General features: G+C 50.6%; 1 protein-coding gene across 3 annotated transcripts in view; it reads right to left on the minus strand.

Annotated features, from left to right (window-relative positions):
• GALNT10 (polypeptide N-acetylgalactosaminyltransferase 10) overlaps positions 1–26,222 on the minus strand; it is a 230,323-nt gene that overhangs the window by 11,564 nt on the left and 192,537 nt on the right. For all 3 annotated transcript variants that reach the window (XM_073890665.1, XM_025867177.2, XM_073890661.1), the window contains 3 exons: positions 21,474–21,591; positions 6,650–6,757; positions 1,673–1,894 (listed from right to left, as the gene is read on the minus strand). In XM_073890665.1, the coding sequence (XP_073746766.1) occupies positions 1,673–1,894; positions 6,650–6,757; positions 21,474–21,591 (448 nt within the window). The remainder of the gene's footprint in view (positions 1–1,672; positions 1,895–6,649; positions 6,758–21,473; positions 21,592–26,222) is intronic.

Below are 26,222 nucleotides of genomic sequence, written 5' to 3' on the forward strand. Positions count from 1 at the left end.
GACGCTTAACGACTGAGCCACCCAGGCGCCCAACACCCTGATTTTCTATGGGGCTACCAGTCCTTGTCCACCCTGTGGCCTGTCGGAGTATCCGTCCTACCCCTCCTTGTCCTGTGGATTGCTGCAGACCCGAGAATAAGACCTTTGCTGGCTTTACTGGGAAGGAGGCATATACTTTCTGCTGACTGGCCAAGCTGACGGTTTGTCAACCATCTTGCTACCCTCAGCATGAGGCTAACACAAAAGGAAGCAGAGGTAAACAGGAGAAAAAGAAACTGACATCATCTGAGTCCCTGGATCCAGGTGTGTCCGAAGCAACAGCTACCCAAAATTTCTATGAGAATTAATACATTTCTCTTTTCACTTTAAATTGGACTTCTGCCGCCTACAAGTAAAGGAGATCCAACTCTTATGCTCGTTGTCCCCAAGCCTCAATATATCCATCTATAAGGGAGTGGGTCCTCTCAGCTCAGAGACCCAGGAGCCAGAATCTGGTGACGGAGTGCTTCTCCCCCTGGAAGATGGCCTGTGTCCCCCAGCAGGACTGGCTTCATGAGTGTATGACATGGGCAGTGGCCCAGAGCCCCTCGGCCAGAAGGGCCTGCCATTGGCATAAAGTTCTGCTATCACTGCCTTAAATTTTTTTTTAAAGATTTATTTATTTGTTTCAGAGAGGGGGTGCAGAGCGAGAGCGAGAATCTCAAGCACACTCCCCGCTGAGCACAGAGCCCAGCTCGGGGCTCCATCCCACAACCCCGAGATCACCACCTGAGCCAAAGCCCAGAGTCAGACACTCAACCGACTGAGCCACCCAGGCGTCCCATCATTCTTTGATTTTTAGTAATCTGATTTTTGAATTTGTAAGTGAAATCTGATAGGACAACGGAGCATGACTGTAAGCAGAGCTGATGACACACTACACGTGCACCCGCTGTACCTTTCTTCTGTGTTTGCATACAGCATCTGTGATGCCCCATAAGCACAGCTTCCCGGGGGTCCCAAATGCACGGGAGGTGGGCAAGACTCAAGTTATGGCTATGACTAAGTGGGGTGCTGGCAGGTCTGAAGGCCACCCTTTCCTTTCCAACCAGGACTAGACTGCACAAAAGAGGGCCACGGCATTCTGGGCCGATGAGCTCTAGCGTATCCTCTTACTTGTGTTACTGCCCTGGACCAGCCACAGCTCCCCTCACCAGCAGCAGATAACCGCACAGAAGGAAGAATACGACAGCCCACAGTTTGCTTGCCTTCCACCCTTCCTCACTCATCAGCAAGCTGCAGGGAGAGCGTCTTGGTAAAAAGTACGCATTATCAACAAGTGAAATAAGATCAGCTGAGTCAGTTCTGTGCAGGGTTTGCACTGTTCTGGTAAGAAATACATATGCATGCACAAGGGTTGAAATACAGATTGTGAAATTTCACCCATCTGGTACATGAGTTTAATGCTCTTCTGTTTGCATTTAAAACTGGCACTGCAGAATATGAAGATGAATGGTAAGATTTCTGCTAATAATTGGAGGTTTTAATTTTTCCCTACTTAGAACATTAAATAGCAAATAAACAAACAAACAAACAAACAAACCCACCACCACAAGGCTAGAATCAGGAGAGCTGCAGCTGCATTTTGCACTGGGCCCTACTTTTGTAGCTGCCCAGGGCCCTCCGCACTCACCTCCCCCCAAGCTGCGGCGGGGGGCTCCACGGGCGGGTAGAATTTGGGCAGGTCCCAGGCAATCTTGGTCATAAACCACTTGAAACTCTTGCAGTTAAGGGAGCTGCGCAGCTTCTTCTGGGCGGCGACGTCCCCAGCAGAGAGGTGGCGGTACTCGGGCCGGCGCTGGTAAATGTGCTCGGCATACTCGTCCATCCACACTTCCGCCACTCTCTTCAGGTTCTGGAGGGCGACAGGCAGGTGGAAGGGTCAGGCCCTCTGAGGGGCCGAGGCCAGGGAGTGTGTGTGGGGGGGAGCGAGGGTTCTGGAAGTTGAAGTTAATCCCTCTTTATTTTATGTTGCATCAAAGACCCTAGCCCCACCGTGTTTTTAAAGCCTTCTATACTTATGCATGGTTTTAGGACTCTACGACTACTGGCTGAATAAAAGATGGCTAGTGTTTTACCCGCTCATCTTCCACCCCCTTTTTCTGTCTCCTCTGCCTCGCTGTCCTCTCAGGTGGCTTCGGGAAAAGGTACATGAACCCCCTGACGAACGGGAACAGGCACGGGCATAGGGATTGGCCAGCAGCGAGCACGTGACCCAAGCCGAGCCAATCAGAATCAAGAGGTGTCAGCCTTGGCAATTTTACTGGAGCTATAGGGAAGAATTGCTCTGTTTCTTCTCGGATTGCTGGGTAAGACCTGATGCATGAGATGGAGGCCGGAGCTGCTGGGCCATAGGGAAAAACCCTGACCAACGGTGAATGAATGAAGCAGGGCTGAGGCCTAGACGAGGAACACACTCCTCCTTTTAGTACCTGAACCCGGCCGTGCCTTAAGTGAGCACTATCCCGTGACCTTCCGTTCACTGAAGTTGGTAAATTCCCTTTCTGCTTATGCCAATGTGAGTTGGGTTTCTGTCATTTTCTACTGAGTGCTGACCAAGTTGCCTGGTGAAAACAAATGATAATTTGCAACCAAAAGGTGGCAGCAGCTGGAATTTTAAATAATCCTTTGAGGTGCAAAAGTTGCTGCTACTTTTGTTATGAAACACAAGGATAATCAATAAAAAAAGGACAACCACATTACTGGCAAGTAGGGGCAGCAGGCAGGAAAACCACCTGTTTGTGGGTAGTTTTGGAGATACAGGAAAAGTGAATTCTTCCATGTAACCAGGAGGAAGATTCCTCCCTCCATCTGTAGGTGTACATACCACCTGCTGAGGACCACAGACGCCTGGTCTGGAAGAGCACAGCTTCAGGGTTCAGGCGAAATTCTCTGTTCCAAAACATCTTCCTACAATCCCTGGCTGTTGTCAGAAATCTGCCCTTCAACTCAACATTCAACTCTCCCAGCTTTATCTCTATCGTAAAGGTCGCCCCCCCCACCCCCACCGCCGCCCTGGCCACCCCCACTGCAATCCAAATTTTCTTCTGAAGGGTAAAAGGGAGTTAGCATTTTAAGCTGTATCAGTCATTCACACCTCAGTGTAAATGACTGCTCCAGAAGCAGAAGGTAAGGCAGGGGTCGACAAGCATTTTTTGTAAAGGGTGAGATTGTAAATATTTGAGGCTTTGCGGACCATTTGGTTTCAACTCTGAGGTAGCTATAAAGGAGCTCGACACATTATGTAAATGAATGGGTGTGGTGGTATTCCAATAAAACTTTATGGACATTGAAATTTGATTTTCACGTATCACAAAATATTCTTCTTTCATCTTTTCACCCTATTTGAAAATGTAAAAGTCATCCTTAGCTCATGGGCCACACAAAGCAATTTGCTGATTCCTGAGCAAAGAGGAAGGAAGCCAGCAGGAGGGGGAGCTCCATGCCAAAGGCAAAATTCACCAACTCCTCCATTGTGCTGACTCGAGTTTGGGACAAGGAAACCATGAAATTTCCTTGCCAATGACTCATTCTTTCTGAGCGCTGAAGAGGTTGACAGTGGGTTAGAAGTAATTAAGGAACAGTGTTATACCTGCCAGGCTCCGACACGGCAAAGGCTGGGCTTAATTTAAAATTGTGCCCCAAGGAAGCTGAAAGCCTAAAAAAGCCTGCACACCTGAAGACTCTCCTTTTTCCAGTCTGCCCACCCAGGTCCTTTGGCACACTAATTTGCTCATGCCACAGGGATGCTGAGGAACTGCTACAGTTTTCTCTCCAACGACAGGCTAAAGTGGCCAATCTGACCAAATTCACCAGTGCAATGATAAAAGGATCAAATCACACAATATTTTAATTGATCCTTAAATGACTATTTTAATGAATATTGCACTTTTTAGACATGCCTCTCCCAGATTTTGAACTTTTGTACAGTTGACTGTTTTGACCAAAGTAAAGGACTTTACATTTACTTCTATTACATCTCCCCTTGCTAGAGTCACACAAAAGACTCTGGGATTTTAGGAGGCTGTGTGCTCCTCTCATCCCTCCCCCAACACCTCCCTAGTTCCAGGTCCCAGTCCTGTTGGAAGCTGCTCTGCTCTCCTTGTGCTTGCATTACAGAGATTTGCCCAGATCCTCGGAATAAGAGGCCATTTTTTATTTATTTTTTTTTTGGCGAGTTTGAATGGGTTTCTGTTACTTCTTTCTCTAAGATCCCTTTCCCAGGGGCAGAGACAAGAAGGATTTTTAATAAATTTAGTAAACAAACTAAGACTGGCCTTGTTCTTGAGGTAGGCGAACTGCTGGTTAGCTCATGTCTCTCGAATTGCCACTTCACTGCTCTCTAGCTGTTTGTCCTGGAATCTGACAACTTTAGTAAGACTGAGGTTTTTCTCTTTATGTGGCTCTCTTAGGACTTTTAGACAACCTCTCCTCAAATCTATTAAAATGATCTTCTAGGAGATTATGTTCTAGAAGGATTTGGCTGTTAAAACAAGAAGCAAACATTTACAATGTGATCTGCAACTCAATGAGGGTAGTTAGATACTATGATAAAAATTCAGGGGAGCTTGATTCAGGCATCTTTGTGGTCCTGTAAACCTACGTGGGGTGCCCCTCTGATTGTTAACTGGTTTAAAGTCACCAGGAGACTGATAAGATACAGACAGTTGAAAAAGAAGTTAAAATGTTTAAACACAGAATTAAGAGAAGACATTGAAATAAACTTCCCAGTCTTGTTAATAGATGGTGACATTAACGCTAACAACAGCAACCACTGTTTAAGGGACAATTGCTCTGTGCCAGGCACTGGTCAGGCCTAAGTGGGTTTGAATTCTAGTTAGTTAATGTCTCCACATTTCCCTTTCCTCATCTCTCAGACGGGGATTAAAAGCATATGAGAATTAAGTTCGATAAATATGTAAGATGCTTTGCATGAAGTCTAGCTCACAGGAAGTTTTTATGTGTTACTATAGTGAGCTATTATCCATTGAATTCATCTGTGGTTCAATAAACAGGAGGTCGTGGTGCCTTTTAACCAGGTGGGTCTTATAAATGACCAGAGAAGAAAAGGTTGCTTTGGAAATGATCCTGCTGAGGGGTCAGAGGTGTCCCCACGGTCCCACCACTCCCAGTAGCTGAGAGTCGCGTGCGCGCTCTTGGGCTTACTGAGCGACTTTGCGCTGTTGTCCTGTCTGGCGTCTTTCTCGGGGCTTGCCAACAGGATCTCAGAAGAAACCTGATTCCTACCTCTCTTGCTGAGTCTAGAACCGGCCGCGCCCCCGCGTCGGATGGGCTGTCCGAAGCGCCCAGGGCCGGTGCCTGGTTGTCGTTGGAATCTTCTACCACTAGAGGGCGCTGCTGGCTCTCTTTTTCTTCAACGCGGGCCCCAGAGCAGCTCCTGCCGCCTCCGGAGCTCAGCTCCCACCCATGGACGGAGCCCGGGCTTCCGCTGCCTGGTGGAGCCGCCCAGTCTTCGTGTAACTTGCAGGACCGGGGCTCTTCCTGACCCCGGGCCTACAGTTCTGCATGGCATCCACTGTCAGGTGATACGGCACGGGGAGGAGGCGGCCAGGGCCGAAGGAGGCTGTCTGGACGGATGCCAAACAGGCTCCCAGGGGGGTCTCTGTCGGGAGGGGTCTCCACCAGGCACAGCTGTGCCGGTTACCTGGTTACCTTTCCAGCTTCCCACAAACCTCTCTGCGGCCCCCTTTACCTTCTGGGGCCCTCCCCCGCCCCATTTTTCTCTTGTGGTCACCTTGATTTTTTTTTTTTCCTCAAGACACTTAATATTTTAAAATTTAAGGTTTAGGGGAAGATCATTAATACAAATAACAAAACCAACCCCCAAACAAGCCTCTGGCTAACAGAGTTCTGTGTGTAGCCAGTGGCCAATTTAATTCAAGTAATGATTAATACAAACCATCTTAAGGTAATGAAATAGTGTGACACAGAGAATTTTTGGCAGCGTAAGTGGGGGAGGGGGCGGGGGGGTGGGGGGGGAGAAAGACACTGACATTTATTAGCCACCCTCCTGCCAGGAACTTTTAAGTGCCTTGCCTCAGGCTTTCCCCAACACATCGCTCCACCTGTATTAATATTTATCTAACAGCTTTCTTTAAATCACTCCTGGTCTAACTTTGCACCTACTTCAGCTTTATCCTAAGTAATCAGATCTGGAAAATCACAAGTTAGCTACACTAATACATATTAATTTCTAATGCACATTAATTTAAACCCATGTAAATAAAAATGTTCCTATGTCTGGCACCTAAAATCATCTTGTCTGTCACACTTGGGGAAACTGTGCCATCTCCTTAATTCTCTGGCAATGCTAAGAGTTGTGAAAAATTAGCTTCCTTTGAACAAAAGAGGAAACACAGGCTCAGAGGAGTTAAGCAACCCTCTTAAGGTCACAGGGAGTGAGTGGTTAAGCAGGGCTTTAAGTAAGTTATTTTAAATTGGATTTCACCTAGAGAGTTGGGGGGGGTGGCATGCACATTGTCACACCTGAGTCACTTGGCTTGGAGTCCCAGGTATCTCAGGAGGTCTCTGCTGTGCTGATGGGCCCAGCCCCCTCCCGCCTCCCTGTCCAGGAGAGCCATCACCTTACCCGGGCCAGGCTGACTCCGGCGGGAACCTTGTAGGGTACATACTTCCTGTAGATATGGCCCACCCTGGAGCAGGGGATGTCCTCCATGCGGCCCCCACACATCCAGACCTGCAGGGCGGGAAGGGAGAGAGAAGATGATATTTCTGCCTCTCATTCACCATTGCCCCCAAAGGTCACCGTCGCCTCCTTCCATGCATTCACTGAAAGCATCAGCTTGGACTGTCTGCTAAAGCCCCCATTCACAGAGCGAGGAGGAAAACACAGTAGTAACAACAGTGCTTTTAAATAGCTGACAGCGTTGAGTGCTTACTCATTGCCAAACGCTATGGTACAAGCTCCCCACGCACAACTGCATCTAAGCCTCATCAGAAACCCTATAAAGCGGGTAGTAACGGAGCTCCACTTTACAGAAGAAACCGAGGCTCAGAGAAGCTAAGAGGCTTGTCTAAGGTCGCAGGGTTAGTGACTGGCAGAGCCAGAATTTAAACCCCGCTTCAGCTGACTCCAGCTGAGCAAGTGCAAGTGTGCAGACAGCTGTGTTGCAAACTCTAAGGCGGCAATGGGGGCTCCGTGGGAAAGACCGCAGGGATTGCTTAGTGATGTCTGCCACAGGTATGAGAGGGGAAGAGATGGCACACAGGCTCTGTATATTTACTGACTGTGGCCTCAGGTTCTGGAGTTTCCTCCGAGATCTCTAAGCCTCCTGCTGGGTCACCCTGAGCAGAGACAGCAGCCTCCCTGCCCCGACTTCTCTGCAGTCTGGCTCCCTAAGCCCCGCAGCTGCTATCACTGCGGAGGGGAATCCCAAGTTTCTCCTTGTGTTTCCCTACAGAGCTGGCATCACAAAGAGCTCCTGAGCTTGATGCATGTTGGTCTTATGGCAATTTGGGAATTCTTCCTAAGTATGCTGACTCACACCCACTGCGGGGCCGAGGCTAAACGGACCCTCCTCAGCAGTCCTGGCTTCAAATCCTAGCTCAGCCACTTACCAGGTTTGTGACTTTGATCAAGGTACTTAACTTCTCTGAGACTCAGTTTCCTCATCTGTGGAGGATTACATGAAGCGGGCCTTGGGGATGAGATATCGCATGTGAGGCGCTTACTTAGCACAAGGCTTGGCACACGGTCACAGCAGTGACACGCGCCACAATGATTCATTCAGACATTTGACTAATATGTATGGAGTATCCGCTACATGCTAACCATTGTCCTGGGCACATACAGTGGTGAGTCTGCCAAGGCCCTTGCCCTCATGGACGGTGAGTATGGTGCCCAGCTCCAGGATGGCCCCCAGTGAGCCTGGCCTTCTGGTATTTGCACCTTTAGGCAGTTCCCTCCCAAATGTGTCCCGTGAGGATGGACCCGTGTAACCAACAGAAAAGTGCAGAAATGAAGGTCATAAAAGACACCGTGGCTTCTGCCTTCCTTCCTGGGACCACTTGCTTTGGGGTCCCCAGCTGCCGTGCCTTGAGGACACTCAGGCAGCTCTGTGGAGAGGTCGGGTGGTGAGGAGCTGAGGCCTCCTGCTTATCGTGTGAATGGGCCAGCCACGTGAGCGAGCCTCTGAGAAAGGGATCCTCCAGTCCCAGTCTAGCCCTCAGATGCCGGTGGTCCTGGCTGACACCTTGACTGCAACCTCATGACAGACCCGAGCAGAACTGTCCGGTTAAATCACTACTAACTCCCTGAGCCACACAAATCTTGCGATACTTTTACTGCGGCTTTAGGAGGGTATATTGGAGGTATGGGGTATTCTTTTCCTGTGGCAGTAGATAACTAACACAAAGGCAGTTTCAGATAGTGATATGTGCTATAAGGGAGCCAAAGCAAGGCCAGACTCACTGTATGCATCTATGGATCTATGAGAGGTTCCTTTACATCGGTGAGGGAAATCCTCACTTCAAAGGGAATATTAGATATGAGACTTAAATAATGAGAAGGTAAAAGTAACATAAAGATCTGATGGGTGAGAGAACAGGTGGAGAGAGGAGCAAGTGAAAAGGCCCTGAGGTAGGGCGAGGCTTGTCTTAATCACTGAACAGAGAAAGCCAGAGGCCTGGAGCAGGAGCAGAGATCGGAGGGGAGGTCAGAGAGGTGAGCAGGGACAATCATGAGGGTCTCACAGCGCAAAGCAAAGAGTCTTCAGCAAAAGTGTTTAGTCGAGGGTGACAATATAATCCAATTTCTATTTTACCAAGATGACTCTGCCTGTGGGGTGGAGAATGGGCTAGGGCGCAGCGAGGGCCTGGGAGGCTCTTGCAGATAGAGGCAGTCATGCTTCGGTTTTGTGGACGCTGTGGTGATGTAGGACTCAACTGTACTTGGGCCGTTACATATATATATATTTTTTTATTTTTTTTTCTAAAGATGTATTTATTTGAGAGAGAGAGAATGAGAGAGAGAGAGTACATGAGAGGGGAGAGGGTCAGAGGGAGAAGCAGACTCCCCGCTGAGCAGGGAGCCCGATGCGGGACTCGATCCCGGGACCCCAGGATCATGACCTGAGCCGAAGGCAGTCGCTTAACCAACTGAGCCACCCAGGCGCCCCTATATATATATTTTTAAAATAGGCTCCACGCCCAGTGCGGAGCCCAATGCAGGGCTTGAACTCATGACCCTGAGATCAAGAGTCGGTTGCTCAACTGACTGGGCCCCCCAGGCGCCTCTCGGGCATTATTATTGTTATTCCCGTTTCCTCTTTTATGAATGAGGAGCAGGAGTGGGAATATCTGCAACCCTGATTCTGTGCAAAAGAGTATTTTCCAGCTTGAATGGCTCAGTGGGATAGTGGGTATCTGGCTTCATGTCTTAATTATTTCACAGGCTCTAGAAGGGAGGCTTTTCCACCTCATGCACCTGGGTGTCCTCAGTCCCTCATTACCCTCCACCAGCCACTGTCTCCAACCACCCCGGATGTACTGCACCCCAGGCTTCCTGCAAGGGGATATGTATGCATGGGGTGGCAATTAGTAGAAGTGCTGCCTGGAGAAATGCAATTATAGTCTGATCTTGGGGGAGAAAAAAAAATTGAGCAAGTCAATAGAACAGAACATTGGTCTTGAGATAATAGGCTCCTGATGGTAGATTAATGTCAAGGCCAAGCCAAGAAGTTTATTTTCAAAGCAGGAGATATTGATCAGGCGCCAGCATCCCATAACAATAACTCTTCCTTTATACAAAATGACTGATGTGGAAGTGATGCTTTTGTCTGGCGGATATCACCCAGCTCGGCGCTGGGCTGCCCCTGCCTTACGGAAGGCAGAGTGGCGCTGAGCAGGTGGGGGATACCTTACCCTGCTCTATTTTTGACTGTCTCCTGGGCAGTTGACTAGGCCGGCGTCCAGCTCCCCGGACTCCACATTAAGCTCACATTAGCTAACGAGGATGAGTCTCCAGCTCTGCCTGGCAGGGAATCTTCCTTTATGTAGATGACAATCAATCTCCAAATCTTTCTCTTCACTGTGACCTCTGGTTTCTTTGGCCCTGACCACACTGGCCATCAGCCTGAAGGTTCCTGAGGGGCCAGGATGCCCTTGATCTGCTGAGAGGTTTGAGGCATCCAAAACATCCTCAGATTTCCAGGACGTCCGGAGCCCAGAAGGAGTCCTGGTTTGGGACGACGGGTTTACTCCTCAGCTTCCCTGCCCTGAACATGATCCACTGACAGCCGACTCAGAATGGGAACTGCCTTCAGACACCCAGATACCTGTTCAGCTGAAGCTGCTGCCAACTCCCGAGTCCTCTGGGAGCACCTGAACAGCCTGGAAAGGGCCCAATGCAGGGCACACCCAACTCTTCACAAACCCTCTAGCGTCTTCCACAGCGGTCAGCACCTCTGTGGTGCTCACTGGTTATCTGGGAGGATCCCAAGACTGGAAGGGACTCTCCCTCCAGGAACAGGACAGAAGCTGGAGGCACAGAACGGGGTCCTGACTTGCCCCTGGCTGGGGTGTGGCCAGAGGGGGTCTTGATCCCAGGTCCCATGGTTCTGCTCACGGCCCTGGTCCCCTGTCTGTGTACTGTTAGGGCCCTCTCCCGCCTTCCTTCACAGCCGAGGCAGCTGCCCTCGGGACCCAGGACAGCCACGGCACGGGGGCTCTGAGCACACCCCCCCATTCCCAACGCCACCTCGTGCGGCCCTGTGGCTACAACGCCCTCACCCCGGGAGCCTCAGTCTCCTGTGACCTGGGCATGACGGCTCACCGCTACCTCGCAAGGCCGCTCACGTGGCAGGAGACAGTCGTGAAAAGCACGTAGCTTGATGCCTGGCCATAGCAGACTTGACCACGTTCGTCATTTCTGTTTGCAGAAGAACGGGAAACACCACCAGCTTGAAATGATACAGCATCTGCCCCATCATGGTTTTTATCCTATGGCCTGATTTCCGAAACGGAGAAACTGAGGCTCAGAGACATGAAGTGGTTTTTCTGACTTGGTGGCAGACCTGCAGCTGACAGGAATGACAGGGCCAGGTGGGGCTGGCACAGGCATGGGGCACCACTGGGGGCCCAGCTGCCTGCCCCAGGTGCTCGTCTCTCCCCTAGGTAACACACTGGCAGGACACTCCAGCTGGTGGCAAAGAGAAGGGGGGGGGGCGCAGCCAGCAGCAGCCACACCACGTGTGGCTGGGACCCCCTCCTAGTTGGATGTGGACACACACAGACCACCGAGATGAGGTATTTGCAACCCCTCTCTGCCGTCGGCTTCCTTCCCTCCCTCCCTGTGCAGCCCCTCGCCAATCTCCACAACCATGGGGCATGTGGCTGCCTGCTCTACATGAGGAGTGTGCAACCCCCTCCACTGCCCCATCAGCTTGTTTCTTGGTGCCTTTCTCCCCTGCAGAACAGCCTTCTCACTTCTCGTGGAAGCACCATGCCACTAGACAAGTACAAATCTAATTGCAAAAGCTTGCTCCCCATTCATTTTCATTGCTGCTTTGATTTATTTTATTAGCAAACTTCTTTTGTGTGATGACAGGCTTCATTACAGTGTCTATAAAAGACAATTACTTGCTCTTATCTCCTAAACTGAGGGGGGGAAGAAACAAGTGGTGATGTGCATCAGGAAGACACACGGGGGCCCAGAGAGCACGTGGCAGAAGGGCCCGTGCTGTTGAGGGAGCCTCCCTCTGTCGAGGACACGACTGCCTGGGTGCCACCGAGCCTGGGCGGCCGTCCAACTGCCAATGGCCGGGAGAAGGTGACAGCCAGCCACGGCTTCTGCTCTTGGAGCCTCGGCTGAGGACCCCTGTGGAGTTCAAACCCTATTTAGTTGCACTTGGGGGAAATAACAATAATTACCACCAGTTCTTCTGCATTGTCTGTGTGCTCAGGAGGTACCCGGGGTTGCTGTTAGGAGCTTGGTTCTGGAGTAAGGACTGAGGTCTAATCCAGGCTCTTAAGCAAGCTTTGGGAGTCTCAAAGCCTCAGTCTTCCCCGTCTGCACAATGGGATGAATTCTTGTGTTTGCCTCCTGGGGTTGCGATGAGGCTGAAAAGAGGTAATCCCAAAGCAGAGAGGGCTGGGAGCAATGTGTACGGTGCTATGTGGGTGCACGGCAGCTGAGGGTACTTCCCTTCAGAAAAGAAGAAATGGTGTGACATCCTTGTTTTCCGAGGCTCATGTTGTTTTGAATATATTAGTTTGTTTTAAACAACAAGATGCTCTTTCATGGAGTCTTACTAGCATGAAAGGACCTCACTCATGCTAGTTTTAGATGTTGATAATGGTTACCGGATGCAGCTGGTAAAGAGTAGGAAAAAAAGTTTTACTTGATTTTTAAAAACCATTTGAATTTACTTCTAAGTTAATATTTTTTTATTCTAATTTTATTTATTTTCCCCCTGATTTAAGCATTTTTAAATTTTTTATTGTTATGTTAGTCACCATACATTACATCATTAGTTTTCGATGTAGTGTTCCATGATTCATTGTTTGCGTATAACACCCAGTGCTCTATGCAGAACGTGTCTAATTTTATATAATATAGTTTTAGGCATATGTGTGTCTAAATTAAGAAATTATTTGACTAATTCAACCACTTCCTTAGGTGTTTATAGACAAGTTGGCCAAAAAAAAAATGGGGGATGGTTGCCTTACATTAGGGTTTTGTTTCTTAAACTAATAAATAAATTCAGTCAAGAGGCAGGGTCCCTGAGGTTTGACTCATACTTTGAATAGAGCACTCTCATAACCACCCAGTGAGGGAGGTGCTATCATACCTTCTATTATGTGAGGAACCCAAGGCCTGGTGAGACCAAGAGACCAAGTGCCTTCCCCAAGGTCCCTCTGCTCATAAATGGCAGAGCCCAGGGTGGAATCCGGGGTTGGATCCCCCAGAACCAGGCAGCTCTGAGACCTCCAGGGAGACCACACCTTCCCGGTTTAATCTTTCTAAAGTCTGGTCCTGACCCTATTATGGTCTTCTGCCACGCCCCTATCAGCACCTGTCTTGTCTGCAGAACGAACAGGCACCCCTGGCTTGTACACAAGGCTCTCCACCACCCGTTCCTCCACTCTTGGTCACTTCCGGCCCTCTCCACAACCCTGCACTCAGGTTGTGGATGCTGCTGGGAACCCGCAGCCGTCCGTTCACTTTTCTGCTCTGTGGGGCACCTTGCTTTTCTTTCCATCAATAACACAGCCCATACAAACTTTCTTAGTTTCATTCATTCATTCATTCATTCACACATTGCCTAGTCACTGGACAGCCTTGCTCTAAAACCCTGTCGAAAGAAATGGAATAGAAACTCGCTGCCAAGGGTGGACCCAATGACCCAAGGATATAGCTGGGTGAAGGTGCCGGGACGTACTGGCCAACCTGCCAAGCGGCCTCCCCGTTTGCTCTGTCCTTCTACCCCCAAGCCTGAGCACTCTCTCTGTACAAGACCCCACGTATTCAACACAGCCACAGTTTTCACCCTTGGGAACCTCAGAATGGCCTGGAAAACTGGTTAAAATACAGACTGCCGGGCCCCACCCTTAGGGTGTCTAACTCAGCAGGTCTGGGGTGGAGCCTGAGAATTTGCATTTCTAACAAGTTCTCAGACGCTTTGGATACTGCTGGTCTGGAGCCCACACTCTAAGCACCAGTACATACTGGAACAGTGACAGCCTCCCTCAGGATAATGGTACTAGGGAGTTCACACAGACAGCCCTGTGAGTTTGGGGTTATTAGTGCCCTCGTAGGTGAGAAGATACAGCTTCAGCAGAAAGGGCAAGGGAGGGGCGCCTGGGTGGCTCAGTTGGTTGGGTGACTGCCTTCGGCTTGGGTCGGGATCCTGGAGTCCCAGGATCGAGCCCGGCATCGGGGTCCCTGCTCGGCAGGGAGTCTGCTTCTCCCTCTGACCCTCCCCCCTCTCATGCTCTCTCTCTCTCAAATAAATAAATAAATAAATAATCTTAAAAACAGAAAAAAAAGAAAGGGCAAGGGAGCCATCCAAGGTCTCACTGAGAGTTCGCCCCAAAGCTGGGCCTGGACCCAAGGTCCTCAGCCTGTGTCTCGTCAGCCCCAAAGCTCTTTCTGCTCCCGTCTTCCTGTGGCTGCAGCCCGATTCATATCGGCGGCAACAGTGCCAACACTGACAGCCACTGTTTATCGAGCACTTATTATATGCCAAGCCCCGAGCTAAGGTTTTAACATGGTTCGACTGACATTATGTTCACACCCACACTATGAAGTAAGGATTATTCTATCCCCATCTGATGGCTGTGAAGTTACGTCCAGAGAGGTTAGGTCACTTCCCCAAGGCCACACAGTGACTAGCTGATCACGCCTGCACCAGAACCCAGGGGGTTTGACTCTGTGGGCCATGTACTTAATCCCGTGATGTTGTACACGAGGCTTCTGATCAGAACAGCTACCACTTATTGACTGCCTCCTTTTTGCCTGGCTCGAGGCCAGATAAATGTTTCAGGCCATTCAGTTCTTACAGAAAAACTCTGAAGAAGTTACTCTCGCCATTTTTTAGTGATGAAAAGACTGAGGCACGGAGAGACGGGTGTGTGCTGGCCGAGAAGCCATGTATGACAGACGGCCCTTGGACCTCTGAGCCACCTTCCTGGAGGAATGTGGGAGACACAGGCTCCCGCAGACAGAGACGTTCATGGAATTTCAAAGGGCTTGCTCAGAGCGTCACAAGCAGAATGCCTTCCCTGCTCCCAGCAGGCGGCTCTTGGAAAGGCTGGGCACCTGTAGCCGGTGGGGGGGAGGTGGGGGAGGATGCTGCACGCAGCAGAGCAAGTTCCTGGAGTCCTTCCCAGCGAGGGAAGGCGCTAGCACGAGGGGCCCGGCAGCGACACCGCAGCTAGTCTGAGTCAGAGGGGCTGGAAGCGGGAGGGGAGAGAGATGGGGAAAAGTGTTGGCATGCAGGTGCTTGGATGGCGGTCCCGGATAGCCTTCTGCCTCTTGGGCCGGTCTCCGGAAATCATTTCTCCCTCCCGTGCGGCACCCTAACTCCCCTCGGAGCTGGTTTGGACTTCCAGGCCCTGCCTCTAACAGTGGTCTCTCTCTAGGCGGGGCCGCCCTTTCCTCCACCTCTCCTACGGTGAGGAATGAGATGAGCATGGGGCTGTTTAGCATCAGGACATCTGGGATCTAGCCGAGGGACCCTGGCCCAGTCACCGGACCCACTAAAGGTGTCACATCGCCTGTAACCGGTGTCTGGGGGCGCTCCTACCTTCTTCCCACACTCTTCCATTTAATCCTCATGATGCTGCTGTGAGTTTTACAGGAGGAAAACCCGAGCATTTTCTTTTTTAAAATCGGCCCCAAATCTGCAGCGTGGGACAGGCTTGCGCTTTGGCAGCTGTATCAAACAAAGCGAACCCAGGCCCCCTGGCACCTCCAGCCTCTACTCATATGTGCTGGGTTTCCCTCTCCAACAAGGCTGTCGCCCGTCTCCTCAGGTGGCCTCCCGTTACTCCCCTGCTTCCAGGAGCCTGCCCCAGGGGAGCCTCAGGCTGGCACTGTGTCTCCCTCCGAGGGCAGGGGCTGTTGCACTCAGTCCTTCCCTGGGGTCTCCTCACTGCCACTGCCTTTTCTGGAGGACTGCCTTGCGGGGGGAGTCCCTCATCCCTGAACTTGCAAATGGCCTAAACACAGCATTGGGATGTTTATGGTGAGGGCGCACTGGGAGGGCTGAAAAACCAACATTTTTTCCTTCTTAGTTAAAAAAAAAAAAATCTTAATTTTTTCCCGACTATAGAAGTGATATGTACTTACGATGAACATATTCACTGTTACAGAAACACATTAGTGGAAGGGGACGGCCGCATCTGGGGCCCTCCCACCCCCGCTGCCTCGAGGGACAGGAAGCCTTCCTGGTGCTGTGGGTCAGAGCCGGGCTCAGTCTGAGTCCGACACGCAGGGCTGACATCCCCGTTGCAGCTGTGTGATTCGTGGAAGTGACTTAACCCGAGCCTCAGTATCCTCATCTACAAAGGGAGAAAATCAGAGCACCTCCTTGGGTGCATCATGAAGGCTAAATGACAGTGAGTGAACAGTGCCATGCACAGAGCCCCACACGTTTCTAGGGTGCGGGCCCAGGAAACGTTAGCTGGCCTGAGAGTCTCGGGGTTTTTGGTTGCTGGTTTGCCTTCATCATATTTGTAAACATTAAACACGAGATCATATTACATATATACTATTTTTCACTTCTGTTTAAACTTGATTTTGGAGGCATCTAACTTTTTTTTAATATAATATTCCATTGTTTAGATGTGTTCTAACTTATTTTTCCCCACAGGATGTACATTTGGGTCATTCTCAATCTTTCCCCGTTGTAAGTAAGGCCTCAATAAATAGCTTCTACCTAAATCTTCGCTCATCCTTGCAGCTGTCTCTCTTGGATAAACTCCTGGGTGTGGAATTTTAGGTCAAAGAAGGGCTTGCTTTGGCATGGAACAGATTTTGCCACATTGCTATTAACACCTACACTGTTGCAAAGCCCACCTTTCTCATGCAAGCTCATCCACATTGTCCTGTGGAAACTTTCTCTCTCCTGGATCTCAGAGTTGGAAGATACCCTAACCTTGGCCTCCCGGGGACACTGTGCAGTCCTCCTTCTGGCTCGTCTTATCGCTACCACCTCTGATCCAAACCACCCTTGCATTAAGTCAAAGGGCTTTCCCCACGGCACCTTATTTGGTTCTATCCTGTGGGATAGGAAGGAAAGTTGTAACAGCACTGTTTGGGATGTGAGGGCCAGAGAGGTCAAGCAGTTGGTCTAGGGCCCTCAGACGGATGGATGGAGAGCTGAGATGAGAAGCCAGTACCCTGCCTTCTTGCTGAGTACCCTTCCCACCACACCCAAAGATGGTGATGTTAAGTCTGGGAAGGGCAGGGCGAAGGAAGTTTTATCAGATAGGAACTGATGCCACTGAGTTATTTAAAACACCTACTATGGGCCAGACACTGGGTCTAGAGATAGCTTCTAGGGAGTTCACAGTCCAGTGGGGAAGACAGGCCACCCCTTGGGTCACGTTAACATGAGGAATCCAGAGCCAAAGCCAGGAGTGGCGTTGGGGTGGACCCTACCTAGCACAGGGAGCTCAGGTAAGGCTGAATGTGGGCTGGCCAGACTAAGGAAAGGCATTTTATGAGAAGTGAACAGTGTGTGCTTCCAAAGATGACTTGACACATGAGCCTAGGGCTTGTGAACAGTTCCACATGGCTGCGCACACACGTCTGCGTGGACATCTGTGGTTTGCTCTGCCCCACATCCATTCTCCTTCTAGATACAGTGCCTGGAATTTCCTTTGGGGAACCAGCCCAACCCCACTTTCCTGTCTCCAGGATGGGCAAGGAAGCAGCAGGTCAGTGAGACTCAACTTGGGGACTTCTACAGGACTGATGGGGAAAGACAAACACTCTTTCCAGTTGGATGCGGAGTATTTCCACAAGAGAAAGCCTGCCCTGAGCAGGGAGCCAACCTGGGTGAAAGCAGAGTCAAGGGACTGAGAGAGATGAAGACCAGAGGTGGGTTAGTCCCGGATCCAGCCAGGCCTAAAAGGTCTGCCCTGGAATTTCAACTGTGTGAGCCAACTGATTCTGATTTTTCACTTAAATCAGACTGACTAGGATTTGGGTCATCTGTAACCAAGAGGGCAGACTAATGCAATGGGGTGAGAGGACGGCGGGGTGAGGGGCGGTGGAGAGGCAAGCAGGGGTCAGCTCACGGAGGCAGGTACAGGCAGGCCACGGAGTTCAAGATTTAACCAGCCACTAGAACTGGGAAGATTCTAACTGCCAACCTGGGGAACTTTGATAGTGTGACTGTGGAAACAAAATCTCTCCTGAGACAGAGAGAAAGAGAGAGGGAAAAAAAAACCCAATGACTCTTCCAGAAATTTCAGAACCTTCAGAATACCTCTTCTAGGGTTTTCCCATCAGGATAGATGGGCCTACTCTGGAATTGGAGCCCAAGTATTAATTCATCAGTCCTGATGGCACATATCAATTTATCTTAATTACTGAAAATACACTCGAGCCTTTCAGACCAGTCTCTTTTCTCTGTCACCAAGAAGAAAAGGGGTCTCAGCAGAGAGGGAACATGGCCCTTTCAAAATGCTCCCCTCTGGCTGAAATGAAACACTGAAATGAAACCTTGAAGGGAGGCATCTCTAGCAGATGGATGGGCTTTCCTGTCCCCTCAGCACTGTGAGCAGGCCTTCCACGGGGGCTGGGGAGACAACGCACTGGCAGATGAGCTGTCACGGGTTCTGGGAACTCATGCTCTCCAAACCAGGAGAGAGAAAACTGAGGGAGGAAAGTCTCCCTTCCAGACCTGGGAGCCTCCTCATTACACAGACCCCTTTCCCCTTGAGAGTGAAGGACAGTAATTGGATCAAATGAAACAGGGGCCAGCCTCCTTCCCCCTCCCGGGTGAGAGACTTCCAATATGGCTTCATTACCAAGTCTTTTGTAAACAAACTGTGTGGAGAAAAATGCCATTTGTTCTGCTGTAATTGCCTGATGCACATCATTAGATGGGTCTTTGAAACACACAGAATGAAATCATTTTGGGTTTAGGAATTCCTTTGTGCAAAGCCTTCTCCATTCACTATTCTCTAGAGAGGGTGTCTCTGAAAGGGGAATTCTTGACTATGGAGGCTGGTTTCTGGCCAGGGACACACCAACCCATATTTATTCGGTGCCTCCTCCATGTCAGGCAATCCTTTAGGTACCTGGAATACAGCGGTGAGTGAAACACACAGACATTCCTGCCCTCCTGAAGTTTCCATTCTGGTGAGCACTCAGAACACAGGTGTGCCCATTTCTGGGTACACACTTGGTAGAAAACTCTGTAAATCAAGTTTGTTTGACTGCTGGATTGACGAAGTGTGAGGTTACAACTCTTTTGATCCCCTGCGTGTGATTTCACTGTACCCATAAGGATGTGACATTTGGAAAACGAGATTGCATGGGCTAGGGATATGAAATAAATGACATGTGTGCCATCACTTGCCACACCTGCACCCATGGTAGACATCACTAATCAATCACCACTCTTTCTCATTAGCTTGGATGCAGCTTCAGAATGCATAGCAACACAGCGCCGGGTAGCCCCTATCCCTGAGCAGATCAGAGTTGGCTGCGAGAGGAAACCTATTTGCTATTTCTCACTTAGACTGTCATTAATTCACTTCACTGAGAGGCTGTACAATATCCCAGTAAATTAAGAATAACCCCAGGAAGGTGCAAAAACCGAAGAAAGGGGGAAAGACTGCAGCCAACTTCTCAGGCTCATTTTCCTCTCACGTGTCTTCTCTCCCTCTCCTGTCCCTATAGAAGCCTAGGAAACGTTGGCAGGTCAGAGTGCGGGCTCTGCAGTCAGGCACACCTGGGGCCAGGTCCTGGTTCCATTACTCCACCTGTGTGGGGCCTTGGTCTGAGCCCCACTGGCCTCCCTGTGAAATGGGTATAATGATGACATCACTCTGCTAGGGATGCTGGGAGGATTAAACAAGCCAACACGTGTGAAGGGCTTGGCACAGTGTCCCGTCAGCTCCGAGCAGGGCTGAAATCCAGCTGCTGCACCTCAGAGGGGACACAGACTTGTCTGCAGCTGGTGTCCGCTCTGACTGGTTGGTGCCTGGGCCCTCATTGCCCTTAAATACTTCGAATATCACTCCTGGACATGAGGGTTAGTTCAGGGGCCAGTCCCCTTATGGGAGACAGCTTCAGAACTCTGGAGGTAAAACAGACACAGATGGCCCTTCAAACCAAAATAGTGTTGTGGCAGAATGCCAGGTGGTTGTTTTCTTGCTAATCAAGTATTTATGTTCCCTGGTTCTGAATGGCTCAACCAGTGGTGCACACGGGGACAGCCATGATGTTGAGAATGAAAACAAACTTTGGGATGTTGTTAAGGAGCACCCAACCAGCGTGGTCGCATTTAATCCTCTGCACGACCCGTGAGGATTCAAGTATCATTAAGCCCATTTCGTGGAAGCAGAAACCGAGGCTCGGTGAGGTGAGCCTTCCTTATCCAAGATCACGGAGCTGGTCAGAAGGGGCAGCAGCACCAAAGTCTCAATCACTGTGTGAGACAATGGTCTCTTGCATAAAAAGTTGGTGCTCAGTTTGGGGGGCGGCGCATCAGGGTTGTGTATTCCCAGCAATGTGCCACTGGCCATCCCTCGTGGGCGGGGTTATGCCCTACCACGGGCCCTGGGGATGTCAGAAGCAGGCCCTGGCCCACCTCCCCTCAGAGGAACCAAGCCTCTCTTCTTCACCTGACTCAATATGGAATCCCACAACTGAAGGGGAGAAAGTGGCCCCAGAAGTTTGGGTGGCTGACTAGTAACCAACATTTCCCTACTACCATTGTCGAAGCTTCTATAGCACATGGGTTGGTGTAAATATTTATTCACTGGATCTTTTTTTTTTTTTTAAAGATTTTTTTGTTTATTTATTTTAGAGCGAGTGCATGTGCCTGCCCCATGCAAGGGAGCAGGGGGAGGAGCAGAAGGGGAGGGGGTGAGGGGAGGGAGGGGGAAAGAATCTCAAGCAGACTCCCTGCTGAGCACAGAGCCAGATGCGGGGCTCGATCGCTGGACACTGAGATCATGACCTGAGCTGAAACCAACGGCCGGATGCTTAACCAACTGAGCCACCCAGGTGCCCCTTCACTGGATCTTTAATAAATTTTACCAATTATTAATTGCTGATTGTGTGCCCAGGTTGCATGTTAAGCACTTCTATTACCTCAAACTTCACAAGAGCTCCTAAGGTAGGTAGTATCATTGCTATCTTATCTCAGACAAGGAAAGAAAGCCAATCAAACTTGCCCCAAATCACCAAGCTCCTGAAAAGCGGAGTTGGGATTTGAACCCACACTTTTCTGAGTCCACAACTTGAGTTCCTGACCACTGGTCTCTATGGCAAACTCCAGCAGTGGTAGATACAAAAAGGAAAACTGGAGAGGGGTGGCCAGGAAGCACTCAGGCTACCTTGGAATCTGGGAGGCCGGGGGCCAGCCCCAGAGCATAGCATTCCCCTAGGCCTGTGTACCCTCCTTGTCCTGGTTTCTCTTCCCTGCTGCTGGTCTGCTGCACGTCTCACTGGGAGACACGGCACCATCTTGACTGGAAGTGAGACCTGTCTTATTCTAACTCGGCCATCCTAAGAAGCGGATGATGTAAGAGCTGTGGTTAAGGCTTTCGCAGCCTGAGGAGACACCCCACGTCCACTATCATGCACCACGAGGAGTGGCCCACGGCCCCTGACTTCTCTACCTGAGCAACAGGAGCTGCAGAACCCTCAGGACAGGTGCCAAGGGGGGTGTGGCAAGGAGAAGGGGGCTTCCAAAAAGCTGGCTCACCTTGAATGAGATTTCATACTGCTCCCCTCCCCAGATCTCCAGGCCTGGGTCGTACCCGCCCAGCTCCCAGAACCATTTCCGATCCACAGCGAACAGTCCACCGGCCATCACGGGAGACCTGTCAGGGGAGAAGAGTGCAGTGTGAAGACCAAACGCCCCGGCCGCGTGCTCTGGGTGTCAGCCGACATTGTTGTTCCCCCCGGGGATGGTGCTGCACGATGCCCCGTGAGCACAGCCCACATGTCTAGCGGGGACTCCGAGGCCCTTCCAAGGGAGGGGCCTGTCTTCTATCTTGGCCATAACCTTCCTTCTTAAATGCTACATTTTAACCAAATCGATCCAAAGCTCCTTTCAACCGTTACTTGTGAGAGGAAATCACAGGAACGTGTGTGCCTTGCAGCTGCGTTGGCCAGGCCTCTCTGGTCCTCCCACGGGTTACATGCTCTGAATCAGGTCCCTTCGAGCCTGTCTGGGCTGTGGAATCTCTTAGAGAGAAGACAAAACACAGCTTGCTGGGCCCTACCCCAGATCTATGAAGCAGTCCCTGGGGGATGGAGCCTAGGAATGTGTGTTTTCAAACAGGTTCCTTGGATGATTCTCAGTCAGCCCAGCATTGGACATCTGTTCTGCTGAGAGTTTGCAGAAGAAGACACAGTCTCTGTTCTTTCCGTTAAACTGGGATACGATTCACTGCACACATTCACTGTCTCATTGCTCTAGTCACTGAGTACCAGCTGAGCCGTAGATGCTGGGAGACTGTGGAGGTAAATCAGAGTTGGCCTGGGATTTCAGGGGAAGCTAGTGTGCGAGGGCAGCCACCTCAGGACAGAAGGGTCCAGAAGACAGGCAACAAGGGCCTCTGGCAGGTGCAGACAGCACTATAGGAACACGAAAGGAGGGAGTATCTGCCTCCAGGTTTTGGAGGCGAGGAGGGAGGCTGGGGCTAGAGTCCAGGGAGGGTGCTGGGGGGGTGGCCTTCGAGGTAGGTTTGGACAAGTGGGAAATGAGGGGAGAGGAAGGAACCCCGCAGAGGAAAACCCCAGGAGCAAGAGCACAGAGATGGTGAAGCGGGGGCACCATGGGCAACAAGACGTCAGCATGGCGTTGTGCCAAGCCCAAGGGGATGCCATGCAGCAGCCTGCCTGCATCCCCATGGTGCCTCACACAGGCCTGGCACCCAGAGGGGCCACCAGTATTTGCTGAGGGAAGATCTCTCAGAGTGGCCGTGTTCTTATCCGGCTCCACTGGAAAACTCCAAACCCTCAGACCAAATAACATTCCAGCAGCAAACTTCATGCCACCTCCCGGCCTTGGGAACTGCAAGCTCATGGAAATTGGGCTGATTTAAAAAGAACGTAGCTAACCCACATGCCTCCTAAGCTTCCTGGAGCAGATGAGCCTTGAAAGCATAGGAGGGACTCCTTTAAAAGAAGATCCCCTTGAATATTCACTGAGGGCTCAAATGTGGCAGGTGCTTGCCTGAACTAATTTTTTAATAAGATGACTACTCCTTGCGTTGACCTCATGAGATGGGCCTCATCCTTATCACCCCACTGATGCATGTAGAAACCAGAGCACAGAGAGGTAACTTGCTCAAGGCTTCCCAGCTACTTAAAGCAGGTTTTGAATCTCTAATCTTTGCCAGAGCTCACACCCCTCAGGGCCACAGAACAATTCCTCCTGTCAGGAAGGAGCAATCAAGAGGCAGGTGATGCGTGAACAGGACAGGGGATCAGGGATGGGGAAGCCATCCCTCCAGCTTCCTCTCTCCTTTACCTTTGGTGTGATCCGAGACAAAGTGTTTAACCATTTAACCCTGTGTCACCCGGTACCGCAGCCATGGGCCACATGCGGCTACTGAACACCTGGAATGTGACTACTCTGAATTGAGATGTGTCGGAAGTGTAAGATACACCCTGGAACCCCAAGACTTAGTGTGGAAAAAAAGAATGGAAAAGTCCTCATTAATAATTTCAGGGGCACCTGTCTGGCTCAGTCGGTGGGTCATGCAACTCTTGACCTTGGGGTTGAGAGTTTGAGCCCTATGTTGGTGTGAGATGACTTAAAAAGAAAATCTTAAAAAAAAATAATTTCAAAGTGTTGGTTACATGTTAAAATGAGACTATTTTAGGTATGCTGGGTTACACAGAGTATTTTACAAAAATGAATCTTAGCTGCTTCTCTACCTTTTTTTATGTGGCCGCTAGGAAATTTAAAAGCACTTAGGTAGCTTGTATTATATTTCTACTGGACAGTCTGATTTAACACCTCTGAGCTGGTCTCCCCATCTACAGGATGAACGTATAGCTGTGTTTCCTAGCTCACACTGCTGTTATATTTCTGAGAGTACCCAGTAGTATGAAAAATAAGGTGTCTCGTATCAACTTTCCTTTGTCTCCTGAAGGTTGTGGGGTTTGGGTTTTTTGGCTGGAGCCGCAAATACCCTGCTTGGAGAGGCCAGGGAGTGTTTCTGCGCCCATGCTTCATGGGAAATCAAACCCAAGACTCTGCACACGGACATCAGCCTGGGTGGAAGCCAGTGGCAAGGGCTGCGGAGCTGCTGTGGAACTGGGAGGATATTAGCCTTAAGGCATTTTGGATGCTCGAGGCTTGCCTCCAGAGGGAAGCCTCTCCTCCGGCCCAGTCTATTTTCTGCTGTGTTCCGCAATAATAACAACAACTATTCGGAGTGTCTAGCGTCTACCACTCACTTCACCGGCATCATCTTCAGCTCTTACAAAGCTCCATTCCTAGCCCCCTTTTCGGATGGAGAAATCTGAAATCCAGAAATGCTACACACCCTGCTCAAGGACATACACTGAGTAAGTGGATGATCTGCAGTTCCAGTGGGGGGGGGGGTTGCCACCAAAGCCCGTGCCCTTCAAACATCATTCTGCTGCCCTGTGCCTGCAGACTGCCCGCTTGCTGGCACCGTGAAGTGCGCAGAAAATAACCAGGATTTTTCTAGTGGCCTCTCCCCTGGGTTTTGTCCAAGTACAGTGCAGAAAAGATACTTCTGGAAAGAAGATCAGAGGATACAACAGATGGAGAGTCCCTCAGGAAGCATCTAGGCCAGTGGCTCTCAACCATGGCCACACATCGGCATCTCCTGGGAGCTTTGAAGAACACGAATACCTGGATCCCAGCCCCAGTTACACTCTGGTGTAACTGGTCTCCCGGGTGGCCTGGTGGGTTTGTTTGTTTGTTTTGACAGACTCCCCAGGTGATGCCAGTGTGCAGGGTTGAGAACCACTGCTCTAGGGCAGGCCCGACCCCTTCCAGGTGAGACAAGGGAGAGAGACCCCAGAGGAAACCAGCGGGGCCTCTGCCACTAAGCAGCTGCGAGCCCTGGACTTACCCTTTCCTCATCCTGCAATGAGAAGATGATGTACGAGACCCATCCTTTTGCACATTTCAAATGTAGGGCCCACAAGTCTGCTTACAGTACTGGTTCAAACCAAAAGGGGTACTGGTTACCCTGAAAAGTCTGCTTTCTGGAGTAATCCATCCCGACCTCAGCTGCTGCTACATGTCTTCTTAGGCAAGTCTCACGTCCTCTCTGAGCCTCAGGGTCTGCATCAGGCAGAGGTGGAGAACTGTACCCACCCCTGGGGCGCCCTGGTGAGGACCGTGTGTGGCCAAGTAATGTCCCCTGTGACTGCTCTACCAGCTCAGGTCAGATGTTAGGGACTCGCCTTAGTAGTAGTACTCTCGAGAACGCAGGGTGACTGCGGATTGCCTCGGGTGTGTGAGGGCTGCCGACTGCATGATGTGGGCTTGCGTTCCAACAGTAGTGCTTGACTGTGCTTAGGACACTGGAGGAGAGGAGAAGAACCCCAACGTCTGACCTGCTCAAGAGGCACAGGGCTCCTCCCATGCTCTCAGCTCACACTGCTCCATTGCCCAGCCACCTTTTACTTCCCCAAACAAGCTTGTCTCTTCCTCCCTCTGAGCCTTTCCTTGGGCCCACAGCATTAGTGCCTCCCCTCAGGAACTCTGGTGTTCCCCGTGCCCATGAAGATGGCCGAGCTGCCGACAGACCCCTTTCTCAGATGGGGAGCATGAGGTGCAGGGAAGCTGGGGTTCACTGGGGTTAAACTGCTTAGGCAGGTGTGGTAGGCAGGGTAATGGCCCCCCAAAGAAGCCAATGCCTAATTCCTGGAACCTGGGAATAGGCCATCTTACATAGCAAAGGGACTCTGCACATAAAATTAAGTGAAGGATCTGAGATGGGGAGATTGTCCAGGTGGTCCCATGCAATCACAGGGGTCCTCGTCCGTGAAAGGAGGAGGCAGGAGGGTCAGAGTGAGAGAAGGGGGTGTGATGATGAAAGACAGATGGGGGAGGGAGAAGGAGGGGGCGGGGGGAAAGGGAGCGAGGGGGAGGGATGGGGGGAAGGCAAGGGGGAAAGAGAGGGAGACTTGGAGATGTTATGCTGCTGGCTTTGAAGGTGGAGGAAGGAGCCATGACCCAAAGAATGTGGGCAGCCTCTAGAAACTAGAGAATGCAAGCAAACAGATTCCTCCCTCAAGCCTCCAAAGGGGACACAGCCCTGCCGATATGGTGACTTTAGCTCAGTAAGACTCCTTTTCAGACATCTGACTTCCAGAACTTTAAGAGAATAAGTATGTGTTGTTTTAATAAGCTAGTAAATTTGTGCAAACTTATAATTAGGAGACTAATACAGCAGGAAGCTGGGTGTCGGCTTTGTACCCAAGGGTCTTTCCAGACCTCCAGCAGGGGAGCCAA

This window comes from Callorhinus ursinus, unplaced genomic scaffold (assembly GCF_003265705.2).
Source record: "Callorhinus ursinus isolate GAN/ISIS: 27379988/994484 unplaced genomic scaffold, GSC_fseal_2.0 scaffold3, whole genome shotgun sequence".
Lineage (NCBI taxonomy): Eukaryota > Metazoa > Chordata > Mammalia > Carnivora > Otariidae > Callorhinus > Callorhinus ursinus.